This window comes from Chroicocephalus ridibundus, chromosome 13, assembly GCF_963924245.1.
Source record: "Chroicocephalus ridibundus chromosome 13, bChrRid1.1, whole genome shotgun sequence".
Classification (NCBI taxonomy): Eukaryota; Metazoa; Chordata; class Aves; order Charadriiformes; family Laridae; genus Chroicocephalus; species Chroicocephalus ridibundus.
In genome coordinates, this window is record NC_086296.1 from 16,709,506 (window position 1) to 16,727,272 (window position 17,767).

The 17,767-nt window shown below is 53.2% G+C and overlaps 1 protein-coding gene across 3 annotated transcripts; it reads left to right on the forward strand.

Annotated features, from left to right (window-relative positions):
* The first annotated feature begins 614 nt into the window (after positions 1-614).
* Positions 615-14,819, forward strand: MAJIN (membrane anchored junction protein). 3 transcript variants are annotated; one of them, XM_063351148.1, is made up of 11 exons: positions 615-753; positions 1,525-1,648; positions 4,252-4,294; positions 5,494-5,569; positions 6,809-6,934; positions 7,686-7,717; positions 8,513-8,622; positions 10,822-10,876; positions 12,975-13,047; positions 13,459-13,603; positions 14,447-14,819. In XM_063351148.1, the coding sequence occupies exons 2-11, from the start codon at positions 1,548-1,550 to the stop codon at positions 14,490-14,492; spliced, it is 807 nt and encodes a 268-aa protein (XP_063207218.1). In that variant the 5' UTR covers positions 615-753; positions 1,525-1,547; the 3' UTR covers positions 14,493-14,819. The 3 variants fall into 3 exon arrangements, 2 of the variants coding, with proteins under 2 accessions (XP_063207218.1, XP_063207219.1); XR_010073169.1 differs by lacking the exon at positions 615-753 and having other exon boundaries at positions 931-1,648; positions 14,447-14,543; positions 14,676-14,747; XM_063351149.1 differs by lacking the exon at positions 615-753 and adding an exon at positions 931-1,381.
* The last annotated feature ends 2,948 nt before the right edge of the window (positions 14,820-17,767 follow it).

Here is a 17,767-nt window from a genome sequence, read left to right on the forward strand (position 1 = left end):
CTAGAGGCCTCATATGGAACCATGCCCTAGAAATGCAAAAGACAACAAGATTATGAAAAAGGAAAGGGGGAAGTTGTAAGAAAGGCAGGTATTGCTTTTTGTTTCCATCAGAGGTGACATGATAACGGAATGACTAAGACAAAGAGGCTCCAGCAAAGGCTTGTAGAACATCTCTTTATCACACACACAAAAGGACAAACTGATTCATACCGGATTAGTGTCTAGAAGGGTAGTCAAACATTTAACCAGTCAGATAATCCCTTTAGGTGTAGCGTAAAGAGAAGTAAACAGAGGCAAGGCATCTGGGAAGGATTTTAGGCACCTCGGACAGACTGTGAACCCTGGAGTACCCAACCAATGGGAAACAGGGGAGGGCAAAATTCAGCCGGGATTAGGAAATAAAAAGGTGTGTTTCAAGAACTGAAAGTGTGCCTACTTGCTAGGTCACCCGCTCTTGCAAGAACGTCAATAAAACTGTGCTTCACAGAGGATTCTGCCTGAGCCTATTTCATTCAGACCAGAACTTATTTCTCACAAGGCCCCGGGAGCTAACTCTGGCCTGCGAGGCCGGGGCAGAGCCCGGACCCCTCTGAAGGCAGCTGCGAGACCTGCCACAGGGCAAAGGCCAACTCCTCCGGGCTCTGGGCTCACGCTCGACCCTCTGGGGCGCCCCCAGCCCCACACGCAGCCGCCTCTGAAGCGCAGCAGCAGCAGCGGCCGGTGCAGAGCGGGCGGCCGGAGCGGAGGGAGCGGGTACGGGCCCGGCTCGGCCCCGCCCGGCTGCCCTCGGCGGGGCTCGGCTCCGGCCGCGGGCCCGGCCCCGCCTGAGGCACGGGCGGGCGCGGCGGGGCCTCCGCCCGCTGGGCGCCAGCGCCGGGGCTGCCCGGGGGCGTCGGGGCCGGCAGCGGGGCCGCGGAGGCGGCGGCGACATCTCCCCCCGGGGCAGGCCGGGGAGCGGCGCCAGCGTCCGCGGCGGGGCCCGGCCTTCCCCCGGCGTGCCCGGTCGGCCCCGGGCCCTCCCTCCGCCCCGGGGCTGCGGGGGCCGCAGGCGCTGCCTCTCGCCGCTGGCGTCCGGCAGAGGGCGGGGGGCGGCGGGGGGGACGCGTTTCTCCGGGCCGTACCCGCAGGGGCTGCGGGGGCCGCCTCCGGCGCCGGGGGTCCCTCAGGGCCGGGGTCGGTCCCGGGCTGCCACACGGCCCTGCCCGGGCCTTGTTGCCTTCCCCCGGGGCAAGGGGCCCGTACGGCCTCGGGGCCGTTGGTGGGGACACCGCCCGAGCAGCGCAGCTGGAGGCGGGTGGCTGTCTGCTGCAAGCCCGTCCTCGAAGCCTGCCCAAACCCACCCTGCTTTATTGGAATGCCCGAATCAGCGATTGTGGGACTGGTAGGAGACGCGGGTGGGAAGCCTGTTCTCTCGGCAGATGGCCTCTCGAGGAAACACTGCGCGCCATCCCTTCTTCTCGTAGGACAGAGTGAGATCTGGTGGAGGGTTTTAGCCATTGACCTTTGACTCTCCTGCTCCCCTAGGCTGTATCCTGGGAGAAAGAAAGATGTCGCTGAAACCGTTTGCCTACCCGTTGCCTGAAACAAGGTTCCTTCATGCAGGCGGGCTTGTGTACAAATTTAAAATCCGGTATGGCAACTTCAGCAGGTAAGCGTGTTAAAGCTGCGAAGTCACCCCACGGTTTGGTGGCTGCGTGTAGCAGTGAGTGAGTATGAGACACTAAACTCAGGTCTGGGGGCTCCTCCTTTCCTGCCTTCTTTCACTGACCCCGAAAGTGGTCAGTTAAAAGTTGCTGCTGGGCTTGCACAGGCTGAGCATTGGCTCAAGAGAGTAATTTGAGCTGTAAAAAACGCTCCTGTTTCACTGCCACGTGTGGGTTTTGTGCTTCAGTGCACAGAGAGGCTGTTTTTACCGATAGTGTTTTGTGATTCTGTAAGTGTTTACCTGAAAAGCCCTAGAGTCTTTGTAGTGCTTTAGTCCCAGCTGACAAGGAAGCCCCACACAGCCGCTCACTCAGTGCCCCGCAGTGGGGTGAGGGAGAGAATCGGAGGGGTAGAAGTAAGGATAAAGTGGGTTGAGATAAAGACTTTAATTAGTAAAGCAAAAGCCGTGCGTGCAAACAAAGCAAAATCAGGAATTCGTTCTCTGCTTGCCATCGGCGGGCGGGTGTTTAATCTCCAGGAAAGCCGGGCTCCATCACACCTAAGAGTTACTTGGGAAGACAAACACCATAACGCTGAGCGTCCCCCCTTCCTCCTTCTTTCCCCAGTGTTATTGCTAAGTGTGATGTCCTGTGCTGTGGGATATCCCTTTGGTCAGTTGGTAACTAAAGCACAGGGTGCTGGGTCAGATCCCCACCACGTGGGGAAGATGTCAGACAAGTCGAAGAGGATGATCTTGTAGAGGTGAAAAAAAGACTTTCCCCGAGGGTATTGCCCTGGAGGAACCTTCTTGTGCCTGCTGGTCGGACACACAGAGATGATGGGCAAGTGCTTTTGTGAGTGGGCAAAACCTTGACCAGCTTCCTCAAGGAGCTCTGGAGCTCTTCGTTTGAGAGGGGACTCAGAATCCTGGAGGCTGCGCTCCGTAATAATCCCAGGTGTTTGAGCTACTCTGGAAAAGGAACTGGAGCTGCTCGGGTTTAAGGCTGGTATTCCAAAGCAAGTGCTTCTAGATTGTGTCCTGCTGAAGGAGTGTTCTGTAGAGCTCAAACTTGGTCTGAAACTTGATGAGTTTTTGCTGTCTCAGCCTCTGATTAATCGTTAAGAGCAATAGTATTCCCAAATAAAAGCACCCCAAAGCAGTGGCTCAGCGTAATGTGGCTCCCCGTGTACATCCTGCAGGGCTGTGGTCAGCAGCAGACAGCAGTTGGAGGCTGGTGCCCTCAGAGGCTTTTGGAAGGTCTTACAGACTGTTGAGTTAACGCTCTCTTGAGACGGTGGCAACCGTGCAGGAGCTAGGACTGAGATCCTTTTGAGCCAGCGAGTATCCCTGCGTCAGAGAAAAAGAACAGCACCGTGCCGTCCCCAAACCCCCCTTGTCATGGCAGTGAGGTTGCAGCAGGGCTGAAATGCCCCAGGCAATGACTCGAGCACCTGCCTCGAGGGTGGTTTCATGAGTGTGCGTGGATTTCCTTTTGCAATCAGACGCGCGCAGCCATTGCCAGAGCCTGGGTTCGCTCGGGAGGTGGCTGTTGTTGGCTGCAGCAGGATGGAGGAGCGTGTGCTATGAACATCGTGCCACCTGGTCTGTCTCCAGACCTGAAGCTACCTCCGATCTTGTGCCACACTTGTCTCCTTTTTCCTTTGTAGGCTGGCTCTTTGGAATTCTGTTGCATGACTTTATTTTGGGATGAGTTGAAACGCAGTCGTTTCTTTAGCTTTGCTTGAGCATTTTGCTGCAATAGTGTCAGATCCAGGAGGATTAACCTTCCTCGTTTTGTTCTCCGTGTTGATTTTGGAGAGGAAGGTGTGTTGTGGTGTCGTGTGGCGTTGAGAAGATCCTGGGGCAGTCAGAAGGTTCAGGGCTGGGGACCCTGAATGTGGAGGATAGGAGAATGGCTGTCCCCCAGAGCACGTACCAGGGAGCACTTGTGTGCCATAATTCCTTACGCTCCACTGTATTTACTTACTTCCAAGCAACAGTTATGTGATTTCTTTACTTTTTAATGGGTTCGGATTTCCTTTGGGACCTCTCTCCCTCTGCATTTGATTGTTGGCCGACACCTAGCCGCAAACAGCTTTGAGAAGCTGGCTGAGAAAAGCAGGAGACAGCTTGATGCAGGCAGTACACAGCTCCCAGCATCGCAGGGCTTAGGTCCAATGCTGTGAAGGCCCGTTCCTCTGCAGGTTTGCGCCGTGGAGGGGATTCAGAGATGTGTCCTGCTGGTTCCTGCTTTTAGTCCGTTGCGGGGAATGGCGTTGCCATCGGCTGGAAGACAGAGGTGCTGGTTTGAGGGCGCCTTGTCAAAACCCCAGTCCTACAGGTTCCTGAGGATCACCTGAAAAGATCTGATCTCCCGTCCATTGTATCCTCACGCAAAACGCAAAGGGGCAGAAAATTGAAAAGAAACAGTCCTTGTGGAATACCGGATGTTTTTTACAAACAGTAAATCAGGAGTTCATCTGCCTGCTAAGTATTTTCTGTGTGCAGTGGGAATGATGATTTGTGGATGTTTAAACTCTTCCAACGAATGCAGCTGTGTTGCTCTTTGATGAGGCTGGGATGAACTCTCTCTGTTTGTTTCACAGTGCTCCTGATCTCAACGCTGGAAGTGCTGTCAAGGAGTTAGAGGTAGGGGAGGAAGCAGGTCCCTGGCACTTTGTCTGCACGTTAAGCTGAGCAAATGTTTTGTTTGTTACGGGACTGAGGACATTTTGTCCAATGCAGCGTTTCGAGTGAGAGCGATGGGGAACTTCCCTGGAGAGCACGAGGGTGAAAAAATGTGGCAAATGAGAAGCCGTCACCAACAGGCAGCATTAGCGTAGAAGAGTAATGGTTTGATTTGAAGTATTTCCAAGAAGCGACCGACTGTTAAAACTGGATACGTGAAACTTCAGCCCCAGACCTGAGCAGTGCTTTGAAGTGCTCGGGCCTGACGAGCTGCGGCACCCTCCCCTTTGTTCAGGAGCTGTGGTGGTACTGGTGAGCCAGCGGGGCAGCAGCTGATCTAAGGCTCAATTGCACGCGCTTTCCTCGCAGCTGAGGAGCTGGTGGGACCAGTGGACGTTCTGTTGGTGATGCCAGTACTTTGTGACCGAGCTTGGTGCCCACTGATGGGCTGTGTTGTTGTCGTCTTCTTCCTGAGACAGAAGAAAGCTCCTGCCGTTCCCGAGACAATGAGTCAAATATCCTGCCTGCTCAGAAATGCTCCCATTACTTACTTTAAAAAAACCCCTTCAGAGTAGAGTAATAGCATTATAAATATTATGGATGAAAATATGCTGATTTTAATTGATGCGGAAAATAATCATTTGATTATTTTGGTCTTTTTTGCTTTTGAAAATACTGAAAGGTATGACTAGAAAAAGTTTCCCGATGGTAAAGCAGGAGTTAGCTGGGGCTGAATTGCAGTTCCTCTGTAACTGAACTTGGTCAATATTCAGAAAAAGAGCAATATGTTCACTTTTGAAAGAGGTCAACGCTGCACGTGTTTTGCTGGCAAAAAGGAGAATTCTGAAATGCAGAATTTCTTAGATTTAAAAGCAGGCCTCCGTTCTCCATAGCGATGCTTCTGCGTTAGCTCAAGACTACGATATTAATTCACTTCAGTTTCTATGAGCCCGTGAGTGCAGCGCACTCTGGGCGATGGGAGGGAGTGGGGAGAAGAAGGGGAGGAGGAAAAGCAAAATAGCTAGAACCTGCTCTTCCCTGATTCGTGCAAGCTGTAAAGTAATTGTAAATTTTTTCCGCGCCTTGAAACTGTACTTCACAGTCGAATTGTGGCTGTATTGTTAATATTCTGCCCTCGTTTCTTTTTTTGGCCTCCCCAGGAAGCGATTCGAGTAATCCTTGGAAATCTTGATGATTTACATCCATTTTCTACAGACCACTTCACTGTCTTTCCGTGTATCCTTTCTTTCCTGTTCGTAAAAGAAGAGGTTCAATGAGTTGTCTCTGTTGGGCACTGTGTAATTCGACCTTCGTGTCCAGCAGCGTGCGGAGCTTTAGCTGGAGAACGACTCCTTTGAGCTTTGCAGTTTTACCTTAGCTGAAGGTCCTCCTCAGTTGTTGCCTTCACCAGAGAACTGATGTGAAAAGAGAGTTTTGCGGGGATTTCAGACAAACGCCCCTGCATTCCGAATCAGATTTAGCCAGAGAAAATGCACGTGTATTGATAAAGTCCCAGGAAGCCCACCTAATGCGATTGCAAGCAAAGCTAGTGCATAAAAAGGCTGACGAACGTCAGATGCTCCCTGCAGGCTCAGCAACGTTGGCCACTCGTAGAGAAGACCGCGGTAGTTTTCTCTTAAGGTACCTTAGGATTAAATATTGTAGGTGCCGTAGTGTAAAGGGTTCAAAAGCAGTTACTCTGCTGAGGCTCTTGTTGAAGAGAAAAGTAAATTGGTCGAATAAGAAGCCTTTTCAGTCCTGAGGTGTGTCAGTTTGGGCATCGGATCAGGCCCTTTGGTATCCCCTCCTGTGGTTCTGGGTGCCCAGGAGTAATGGACATCCAGGTGTTTCCTCCTCCAAGGCGTTCCCTTCCAGTCTTGGAAGAGCGCGCTATTGCCGCACCTCGTAGTAGCAGGCAAGGAGGAGGTCGTCCTCGCTCTCTGCCAGAAGCTGGTACGTACGAGAGCAACTTATTCCTGTTCCTGCCAGGAAGAGAAAGCGGCCAAGAGCATCGTCAGACAGGAAGCGCCCAAACAAATGTTGGGGTTGTTGGTTTGCGTTGCTAGAGCTCAGCCAGTCTTGCCTGCATGCTCGAGGAGGGTTTGGCTCGTGGGCTTGTGTTTCCAGAACTTGGCAGTCCATGCCCACGCGCAGCCAGCGCTGGGCCCTAGTGAGAAGTGCCAGCTCAGAGGCCTGGCGTGATGAGGTGTCCTGCAGTCTGGGTGTCGGGCTCCTCGCTGGAGCGTAGCTCTTAGTTACTCCCCAGCCGTGCGAGCTCTGGGAGAGGATCACCTGGACGAGTGTTTCTTGTAAGGTGTCGCTCGTGGTGTTTCCCGCGGTTCCTACCGCCAGATTGTATTTGCTGCCTTTGGCACATGTGCCCTGTGGTGTGACTTTTGCAGCTTTCCAAGGAGATGTTGTCAGGATGCCTGCTCCTTTGGAATGTTAGTGCTCTGTTCTTATCATCGTTCGCAGATCTGAGTAAATGGGAGAGAGTATCGGAGATGAGATTCAAACATGAGAACGTCCTTCTCGTGCCTTATCCCTACATTTGCACTGTCTATCTAGAACTCAACTCATTTCAGCAGAACGTATCTCGTGGTAAGTCACTATGGTTACGTTTGCATCATTTCTGGAAACATCTCTCATCTGTGTCTCGCTTTTCCCTTTCCTTTCACCTACCGTGTCTTTGAATTGGAGGGAGCAAAACTGCACGCGGCACGGCCGTACCGTGGATTTGAAATAGAGCGGAACAGTGTGTTCTCTCGTGTCCTGTATTGCTTTCCTGACATTTCCTGACTCTCCCTTTGCCTTTCCAAGCCCTGCTGACTCTTCAGCTAGTATGTGGATGAAGCAGTGCCCAGCGGCTCCCGACCTTCGTTCTTTAATGTCGGTAGCTCAGCTGGAGCCAGCACGTGTAGATGGAACCTGTGTTTTGCCTCCTTGTGCTTGATGACGTTTGTTGACATTGAACTCCACACTCTTTGTTTCTGTTGTCCCAAAGAAAGAATGCATTTGTTTTTCTAAATAATTACAGTAATTCTGGTAATAACGTCTCTTGTGTGATTGGCAAATGTTCCCTCTTTTCTTCTGAAGACTCCTTTGACGCTTCAAGAGAAGCAGTTGTCCCCATCCCATCGACACGGGTATTCCTAGCAGGAATTCTAGTTCTGAAAGAGCTGCGTTTGCCGTTTTTTCGGTTTCAACGTATCATATGCAAGTCCAACATGGTTTCTGAGGAGTTTGTCTTGTTCTCCGGAAGTGAGGTGCAATGCAAAAGTGTACTTTTAAGCTGGTTAAAGACAGTCCAGTCACCAAATATTCACCAAATTTTGTGATACGTCTGTTACAGGTAAAGAAGGAGACGAGGGCAGTGATGCGCTTGTAAGTTTTGTACCTGTTTTTGGTTTGTTGTTTGTGGTTTAAGTTATATACTAAATAGTCTGAAGAAGCAGAACATAGCTCTCGGCAATGCTGTAGTTCTCCTGTTTCTGGCTGTCCATCAGGCACCGTAAGGTGGCACTGAATTCTCCCCCGTAACCACCCAAGCTGGGAGAAATCGTCCTGTTGGTTCCATCGGCCTTTGAACGGAGTCCTGCCTGAGGAGCCCTGCTGGCTTCGGTTCAGTGTGTTTTCTACAAGTCTGAGCTGAGCTGTCAACTGGTTTCTTCAGCGGGAGAGTCTGTAGGATGGGGTCAATATGGCTGAATCAGGAAGTAGTTTCCGAGGTGCTGTGTGTGTCGTAAACAACAAAGTTAAGCTTCTTTGGAAAGTTTTTGTTGAATGAGAGCTCGGGGTAGGTTTGTTTTCGATACGGGTAAGTGACTAAAACCGGAGTGAATTAGTGAAGGGTTCCTGTCCAAATGGCCCGGAAGAAACTCCCGCTCTCTCTGCCAGCATTACATTCCTGCTAATGGCATTCCCTGGCCCTCCTCTGAAGATGGCAAGCAGTATTTCGTGGTGAAAGCGGTTGAGCATAATTCTCTGGATGGCCTCTCAGTGCTCGTCTTCTGTTTGAATAAGGCAGCTGATCTCTTCTTCCTCAAGCGTTTTTCGGTTTTTGTTGTATAAAGACGAACGATTTTGCGAAAGATGAATGTATATTAACTCTGAATTTTGTTCTAAAATAGAAAAGTCAAAATCAAATTTTATCAATACGAAGTTTGCAATGTTTTGAAGGTCAAGAGAAGCAATGAAGCGTCCGGAAGTCCTGCAGCGGAAGAAGCGGTGAAGAGGAGGAGAGTGGAAGTCGGAGCAGAGACCTCACGCCCACCGTTGGGTACGGACAGGTGAGTTGACTACCAAATAGTCCTCCAGGGCACATACCAGTGTTTTTAATGTCTCTTGTACCTTCCTCCAATTTCATCCCTATATAATCCTTTGCCCCATTTGTCTTCTTCCTTCTTTTCCGTAGGTGACAGAACCTAAGCAGCATCGCCCATGATTGCAGAAAGTTATCCTGTGCTTTCGGGTTCCCGTGCCATTAACTAGAGGTCTCCCCGTTTATGTCCTTTGTGTCCACATTCTCTGGAGAGTCGCAGCGGGCTGGGACCTCAGCAGCGAGACAAAGCAGGGTTGCACACCTGAGCCCGGGGTGGACGGGAAGGGCCGGGAGCAGCTTTCTAGCTGCACACCAGCCTGTTCCTCTGGGTCGGCTGGTGAATGCTGCCGCTCGTCTTGAGGCCGAGATCCCTCTCTGTGGCTTTCACAGAATCGTTGAGGTTGCACGGCACCTTTGATATCACTGAGTCCAACCCCTCCTGCTCAGGCCGGGTCACCCAGAGCAGGTTGCCCAGGACGTGACCCCTCAGGTGGACAGCGCAGCTCCCTCTTCTTCCTTCCCTCCCATCAGGTGTGTGTTGGTAAGAGCCCCCCTGAGCCATCTCCAGGCTGAACAGTCCCAGCTCTCCCAGCCTCTCCACATCGGAACAGTGGTCCAGTCCCTTCATCATCTTTGTGGCCCTTTGCTGGGCTCCCCCCGGCGAGTCCCCGTCTTGTCCCAGGGAGCCCAGTCTGGACGGAGCACCCAGCCCTCAGCAGCCCTGAGCAGAGGGGAAGGATCACCTCCCTCGAGCTGCTGGCAAAACGCCTCCTAATGCACCCCAGGGGCCTGTTGGCCGCCTTCAGCGCGAGGGTGCAGTGCTGGTTATGGCAGCTCCCTTCACGCTTCGTTCTTGATTCCCTTTCCGAGGCAGGCCGTTGTTAGTTATAGTCTGGCCGCCTTCTTTCTTTCGTAGAGCGTCGCGTTTGACAAAAAGACAATTTGTGTCTGTACTCAGTGTTCGCAGGTATCTGCAGAGAGTCCCAGATGCAGCATTGTGATCGGAGGTGTTGATGCTCACCTTCCCCTTCCGTGGCGATGTACAGACCATGTCAGATCATCTCCTTTTTTGCCTTAGATTCTACCCGCTCCCCAGATGGATTTCATGTCGAGATTATAACGGGAGAAGTCCGAAGCCGGTTCTTTTCCTGCTCGTATAAATGTAGTCCTTTAGTTTCCTTCCCCCCCATCAGTTCCTAGTCACAATAAAACCGCTGGAAATGAGTGAAGAATGAGACCGGGATCCAGAATACATTCTGATCTCTTTTAGCCAAGACGTGAGTTGTAGATGCATAAAATACGAGGCCAGAAAGGGCTCTGTCGTGATGCGGTCTGGCAGCTCCCTCTTAGTCCTGAGTCTTGCCCCTGAAGTTACGTATTCCAGTAAATCATTTGAAAGTGTATTCTTGATTTCATAATTAAATTGGCGAGGTGAGGCATCAGCTTCGAGCCCTCTATCGCTTTTTTCCAGTCGCTCTGTTAGACTGAAGAGCTCGTTCAGTCTCAGCAGTCGCCCTGGGAAGGAGTTTGCCTGCTTTACTCAGGCCACCTCTTGGTCTTTTTTTTTGGTTTGGACAAGGTTTTTTGCTCATAATTCCTCACGGGGGATTTGTATTTGAGTTTTCCTGGGGTGCTATTGAGCGTCGAGCTCTCAGAATCTCCAGGTGTCCCTCCCCGGTGATACCGATCGGCACAATGTTGTGTGTGAATCCAGGGCTGGTTTTCCCCGCGTGCGTCACTTGGTACCTCTCTGCACAGAGTTTCCGCTGCCATCTCATTGCTCCATGACCGAGTCTTGTACGAGCTTCTGCGGTTCTCTGCTCCCTGCCCTTCCCTTGGTGTCAGTAACCTTGTAGGATTTGCGGCCTTTCTCAACCTGCTGCTCATCCCACTCTCCGTGTCATGTAACGCTTCTTTTTCCTCTTGAACTGCTCGTTGGTTTTACTAGAAAAGCAGAAAGCCTGACACTGGAAGGAGTGCCTAGTTTCATTTTTGAAAGGAGCCTTTGAAGCATGAGGACCAAGACAGATTAAGGGTATCTGTCTTCTTGTCTAGAGGTACCAAAACCCTGATTTCTAATTAAATAGTTGGAGTAGCTGTTGACAAGTTTGCTTCCTTTTTGTGACGTTTTGTAACCTCAGTTCTTCCTCCTTTGACTTCTTTTTAGGACTGGAGCCAGGCACGGTGACTGTCGGAGTAAAGCAAAGCAGGGATGTGAAACGGTAAGCGACGGAATATTCAGAACGAGACAACAGCATCTGTTTAGTCCTAGATTCTTAAAGTGGCAAGTATAAAAATGCCTTCGGGTAGTTTGTTTTTCCCTTTTCGCCTGCATTGAGGCATTTGTGATTCCTGCTCGTCAGTCTTGGCCAAGTGATGAGTTTTCCCGGGAGATGACATAAGCTTTTCCACCGCTCACCAACCGGTCCCGGGACACCCCAGCCCGCTCCCAAGTGGCGACTTCCCGCCCCCTCCCCGGCAGCTGCTGGCTGCAGACTGGGCATGGCTCCCATGGGATGGAACACCTGTGTCCCTGCCGGAGCCTGGGGAGAATTAACCCTATCCCCGTCGGAACTAGGACATGAGGAATGACTCGTCTTCTCAGCAAATGCCAATTCAGGTGAGAAGAACCTTCTCTGGAACGGGTACTTGTGCCACCACGACTCGCACCTGGAATCTGCACGAGTCAGAGCACTGTTGCACTGAGAGGGACGTCCGGACACCAGCTGTTGTGTTTATGAATACCAGAGCAGGTGTCACGAGCATCGCCTGAAATCACGGGCAGATGGTCTCTCCCTCAGTGCGTTTTTTTAGGAGATCAGCGCCAGGTGCTTCTGTGACCTGCTTTCCGTTTGATTTGCTTTCCATTTGCTTTCTTTTGGTATTCAGGATCAGAAGAAAAATTAGGCTTAGGAAAAAACGTATCCGTAGCCCCTGTACTTCCCCAGGCTTCTTCTGATCATTCCTCTAGGGCTCTTGTTCCCTTTATCAGCAGCGCATGGCCTTGGATCCAGATCCACCTGGTGCTTCCGAACGCATCTCAAAAAGGGAAGGGTCTCGTTAAACAGGAAGGAAATCCGTCTACTTAGTGCCCATAGGACTGATGTTACAAGACGGGCACTCGATCCAGAAGGAGGAGCGTGGAAGTGCCGCCGTCACACGGCTGGGACAGAGATGGCATTTCCAGCTCCCATCCAAATACCTTCTCGGCCTGCGATCTCGCCAGCAGGCTGTCTGGTCAGGATGCGTGGTGCTGAGCCTGCGCAGCTTTCCACTTAGCGCGTGCACCAGCAGCCAAAGGAGGAGAAAAGAGAACTGAGAGACGCTCGGACTGTCACTGCAGATAATTTTCCTGACTTAGTTAATGCTCCGAGACTGAACTGCAAAGGCCTCAGGCCACCTACAGTTTGGAATTTTGCATCAGCCTGAGCTGAGTGCAAGAGAAACGCCATCGGGGAGCGGATCTCTCCTCTCCTCTCCTCTCCTCTCCTCTCCTCTCCTCTCCTCTCCTCTCCTCTCCTCTCCTCTCCTCTCCTCTCCTCTCCTCTCCTCTCCCTCTCCCTCTCCCTCTCCCTCTCCCTCTCCCTCTCCCTCTCCCTCTCCCTCTCCCTCTCCCTCTCCCTCTCCCTCTCCCTCTCCCTCTCCCTCTCCCTCTCCCTCTCCCTCTCCCTCTCCCTCTCCCTCTCCCTCTCCCTCTCCCTCTCCCTCTCCCTCTCCCTCTCCCTCTCCCTCTCCCTCTCCCTCTCCTCTCCCTCTCCTCTCCCTCTCCTCTCCTCTCCTCCTCTGTGACAAAGCTGGTTTATCCTCTCCTCAAGAAGCTTACGTGCTGATTTTGTTGTCTGTGCTCCTTCGTCTCGCTGATAGCCTTCCTCCTGGGTATTCCTGGCTCACCTCGTGCTTCCGTGGCTGTTCGCTTTTGTCCCTTCCCTGTTACTCTGTTTCCTATGACTGTGTCTTCGCAGGCCTGATGTTCAGGGGCCTGTATTGTCCAGTGGCTGTTATTTCCCACAGCACCTCTCTTCGTGCTTTTTTAAAAATCTCTGCCTGTGCCACAGCTGCTGTTATTCTTTCCCTGTCTGCTGTGTTAAAGTCTACTCAATGAATTACAGCTTTAGGTTGGGCGTGCGAATGTCCTGAGGAGGGAGAGGCGGAAATATATAGGTGAAGAAAGTCCTCGTAGTGGCAGGAAAAGAAATTCAAATGGCAGAACAAGAGCGTAGACCTTGCCTTTTAGTTCTTACAGCGAGCGAACAAGCAAAAATCTCTTGCCCGATGGAATTTGACATGGTGTAATGGTTCTTGGGTTCCTTTTCCTTTCAGAATTCCTCCAAAGCAAAGGAGCGTGAGTTTAGTCCAGCATCCCTTGGCGTGGGCTGTAACCAAGCGCTTTTCTGTAAGTAAGGAGTTTGTGCATTGTCCCATTCAAACCGGCCGATTCCCTCCAAAGCTGCGAGGATTATGTTGGTGTGAGTTTTCCTTTAAAAAGCACGTTTGGCATTTTCCAGCAGGCGAGATGAGGCATTAGACCCACTGTGAAGCGGTAGGTCAGCAGGGATTTTGGCTGAGACTCCCTCCCCGCGGAACACGCTCCCAGCCACAGAGCGAGGCCACGCGGCTCTTCGGGAGCCGGGCTGGGAGATGGGAGCCCATGTCCAAGCCATTCTGCGTGGGGATGGCCGTGACACCTTCCAACGTCACGGCTGTCGGAGCCCAGACCCCCCCCTCAGTATCGGGGTGTGCCGTTGGTACGCAGGGAGTGTGGAGAGAGCCAGCGTGTGGTTCGTTCTTCTGCCGTTCCTTGCAGGGGGATCTGGGGAATCTGACCTCGAACGAAGAACAGCAGCCAGTCAGGCTGAAGGCACGGTGCAGCTGCTGCAGCCAACGGACCCAACGGCCAACAAGGGAAGCGCGGAGTCCAAAGGAAAAGGTGTATCAACGTTCTGGAGAAGGTACTAACACCGCAGCTCTGAGCAGGTGCAGGCCTGGCTGTGTCCGAGCCTGTGGGGGAGGCTGGGCCTGATTGGGGCGGTTCAGGCGATTCTGCGGGATCCTGAAGAACGGAGACGCCTTTTCTGGGGTTAAACCAAAGTCTCCCAGGGCAACGAAACATTCAGGGATGTCCTGTGGTCAGGGGCAACGTTCCCAGTCAATGTTCCTCTTCTGAGCGGTCTTTGGGAACCACCCCCCCGCCACGGGAGTGTTCCTGCCCCCAGTCCCAGCCCCCACCCAACGGGGCTTTCATCAGCTGAGGAGAGCCATCTCCAGCCCCATTCCTGAAGGACTTCAACGCTCCCCCTTCTAACAGGGCCTTCCCGGGATGGACCTTCAGGTCCAAATAAAGCAGGACCTTTATTTGGCCGCTCAGCAACTGTGGCTTTGGCCACCTTGACTCTCAAAGACACCGTTTGAAACCCAAACTAAAGTAACGGCGCAAAGCGTTGCTGGGCGCTGCTGGCCAAAGGAGCGCTCTGAAGCCGTGGAGCTGTATCCCGCGGGAGCGGTGCGTTCCCTGTGCAGCACACGTGGACCATCGGCAGTGAGTGATAGGTGACTTAGTTTCGGAAGGAATAAAAGTCCTTCTTAATCCTAATGTAGCCAGTCCCTTTGACTACTGAGCCCAGACCCTTGTGGCCAAGTTATTCTTTATGTTTCCTCTATTTTTTCAGTCTTCCCCTGATTTCTTTTGCGCTGGGGCTGTGTCTTTCTGGTGGACAGAAATGACCTTGTTAGTACAACTCTCAGAGAAGCCTTTGAAGTATAACGTGCTCTTGTTGTTGTTGTTGCTTCCCCAGCATGATCTTTTCGCCACTACAGCATCTTTTTGGTGGGAAGAACTGACCTGGAAGTCCTGATTGTGGTGGAAAGGTCACCTTGTAGCGTGAGTGTCAGGTGGTATTGTTTCTCGTGTAATTCAGCTTTTCACATTGCTTGTCTTAAACGCTTTAACGGAAAGTCTGTTTTGTTCACCTTCTCAACTCAACATCCTGAAGATGTTGGGTTAGAATGTCCTTTTCTTCACAGCCTAGGGTTTTTGGAAAAAGAGCAACAAGCTTTAAGATTGTGATCCTCGAGTGTCATACATCGGGAATGTCACGTGGAAAAGTTCTTAGATGAGGTTCTAATAAAACAAGCATCGACTCGGAACTGCGTGTTACTTTACTGAGCCTTCCCCTGGCAGAAAACACGCTTTCCCCCCAGGAAGCAGCAGAGGTTTCCAGTATTAGCCGGGACTCTGCTTCACAGCACTAAAAAGGTGAAGACTGGGGCAGATTTGGCCGCCTTCTAAAAGGAAAGGGAAAGGTACTTGGGAAAGGAGGAGCAGAAACGAGCAAGCCGGGCTGTTTCCCGGGGAAACTCTTCCCTCTCTTCTCCTTGGCATCCCGTCAGGGCTGGAAAAGCCAGACCCTCCCGGCGGCTGGCGGCACTGGTGCCGTACTGGTGGCACTGGTGGCTCTGGAGGCCGATGCTCCCGGCTGCTGCAGTCAGCGCGATGGGGGCAGAGAGCTCCTTGGCGAGAGAAGTCGGGATGGGAAGAGGCGTCTCCGCTTCTCCTCTTAGCGCAGGACGTTTTTGTGCTCCTGCCCCCCCCAGAAGGGGGGAGCCCATCTGCCCGGTGCCGCTTGTCCTGCCGCCGGTTCTGCCGCTGCTCCGGCCGAGCCGAGCCGAGCCGAACCGAGCGGGACCGAACAGAGCCGAGCGTTTCCGAACAGAGCCGAGCGGATCGGAGAGGAAGCGAGCGGGACCGAGCAGAGCCGAGAGGAACCGAGCGAGATATAGCGGAGACGAACGCGGCCGAAGAGAGCCGAGAGGAACCGAGCGGGGCCGAGCAGAGCCGAGAGGAAGCGAGCGGGGCCGAACACAGCCGAGCGGGAGCCGCTCAGATCTCGCGAGAGCCGTTGGCGAGGTCTGGGCGTTGCCGGGGCAACGGCGGGAAGCTCAAACGCGCGGTACCGGCGGCAGCGGCCGGTCGCCGAGGGAGCCGCTCCGGGGCCGGGCCGGGCCGCGGCCCAGCGGGTCTCGGCCACCCTCCGCCCCTCTCCGAAGCAGCTCGGGGAGTGCCAGCGAGCAGCAGCGCCGCGAGCGGAGCGGGCACACGGAGCGCGGCGCGGCCCTTGGCCTGGCGAGGCTCCAGAGGGGAGTCCGGCCGGTGGCCGCCACCCTCGCCGGAGGAGCTCAGCTGTGGGACCCGCCCGCCACAAAGGCACGTCCTCCGCGCTCCACTCCGCATGTGGGAGGCCAGTCCGTGGGTGATGTGGATGAGGAGCCATCTATACCAGAGGTGTTGCCAAGGTCAGAAAGGCCTGTCCCCCTGCCGCAACCACCTCTGGGAGGAAGAAGAGACGGGTGACAGTTGTAGGCCAGGCCCTTCTAAGGAGAGCAGAGGGTCCAACACGCCGGACAGGCCCTCCTCTCAGGGAAGGCTGCTGCCTCCCTGGGGCCCGGGCTAAGGACACCTCTAGGAAACTTCCCAGCCTGATTCGGCCCTGGGACTAGTGCCTATTACTGCCCTTCCATGTGGGTGGCCGTGAAGCCACACTGCGTAGTCCAAGGGCAACCAGAAGAGGCTTCAGGGCCCTGGGGCAGTTGGTAAGGGAATCTGGAGCACGGGTTATTTTTTCCTCTCTCCTTCCAGCTGCGCGCAGCAACATTAGAAGAAAGAGGCAGTCCCAGTCTAGCAACACATGGCTCCAAGGCTGGTGTCACCACCGCAATTTTGGGTTTTTTTTGCAAATGGGTTGGCCTACACTGTGCCAGGCTTGCTGGTGTCAGCTGGGATTCCCCTTTCTGAACGGGGGAAGAGGGTCTTTGCTCACAAGCTGTCAGGGCCCGTTGCCAGAGCTTTAAACTGGGCTTGAAGTGGGAGGGGGACAGTATCAGGCTTGCCCATGACGAGCTGTGGGAACGGGCTACGGGGAGAGGGACGGGGTGCCAGCGAGGGCCCTCAGCCTGTTGCTCCGAGACGTGCTGGGTGCAGCGCACTTGGAGCCCTATGGAGACGAGCCGGGGCTGCTGAGGTCATAGGAGCCAACAGGGAAACATCAGTGAAGTCACAGAAGAGTTTGGGTTGGAAGGGACCTTTGGAGGCCATCTAGTCCAAACCCCCTGAGATGAGCAGGGATGGGGCATCTGGGAAGATTATTTTTTTTTATGCTGAGGGTGGCGAGACACGGGGCCAGGTTGCCCAGAGAGGTGGGGGATGCCCCATCCCTGGAAACATTCCAGGTCAGGTGGGACGGGGCTCTGAGCAACCTGATCTAGTTGAAGATGTCCCAGCTCATTGCAGGGGGGCTGCATTAGATGGCCTCTAAAGGGCCCTTCCAACCACAACCATTCTATGATTAATTACTGCATGGAAGAAACAGACAAAGGAAAATTCAGGCAGAATCAAGTTAGACTGATTCTTACAGAGACTGGACAGCCAAAGACTGAGGAGGCGCCTCCCATTGAGTCACGAGGTTCGGAGTGGGTCCCCTTGCGTTCTAAACTCCTTATGGAGCCCAGGCGTGGCTGGATGGGGTCTTAGCCTCAGACCTGGACAAGGGTTTCTCTCAATAGTACAGACGAGACAGATGTCTTTGTTTTAGCTCTAGTGTCTGTACTTTGGTTATCTTGCGTTTTGGGGTTTTGAAACCACCTTTAGTTCTTAGAGCAAGCAAACAAATAAACATCTCCTGTACAACAGAATTCTACACGGTGTAACAGTTCTTTGGTTCCTTTTCCTTTCAGAATTCCTCCAAAGAAAAGGAGTGTGAGTTTAGTCCAGCATCCCTTAGCGTGGGCTGTAACCAAGTGAGTTTCTGTAAGTAAGGAATTCCTGGATTGTTCCATTCAAATCGGTCACATTAAATTGCTTGTCCTCACTGTCCCGTGGCAGCGCTTTCCCAGCCCCACCGACACCGGGGCTCTGCGCTTTCCTTGCCACGTAACGGTCCCCTCGCCCTCTCCCACTCTTGCCCAGCTCCAAAATCAAAAATGTCCAGTGATTGCTCCCACACGGAAGATGACTGAAAGGGGCTCCTTGCCCCCATTATCCCTCGGCAGCGCTTTAACAGGCTCACTAACACTGAGGAGCTGCGCTTGCAATGGTCCCAACGCTCTCTGTCGTTCTCAGC

Bases quoted from the DNA above. Each gene is read 5' to 3' on its own strand.
- MAJIN (XM_063351148.1), top strand. From the start codon at position 1,548: ATGTCGCTGAAACCGTTTGCCTACCCGTTGCCTGAAACAAGGTTCCTT. The intron at 4,295-5,493 runs GTAGGGGAGGAA...TGGCCTCCCCAG, and splicing joins GTGCTGTCAAGGAGTTAGAG to GAAGCGATTCGAGTAATCCT. The intron at 8,623-10,821 runs GTGAGTTGACTA...ACTTCTTTTTAG, and splicing joins CCACCGTTGGGTACGGACAG to GACTGGAGCCAGGCACGGTG.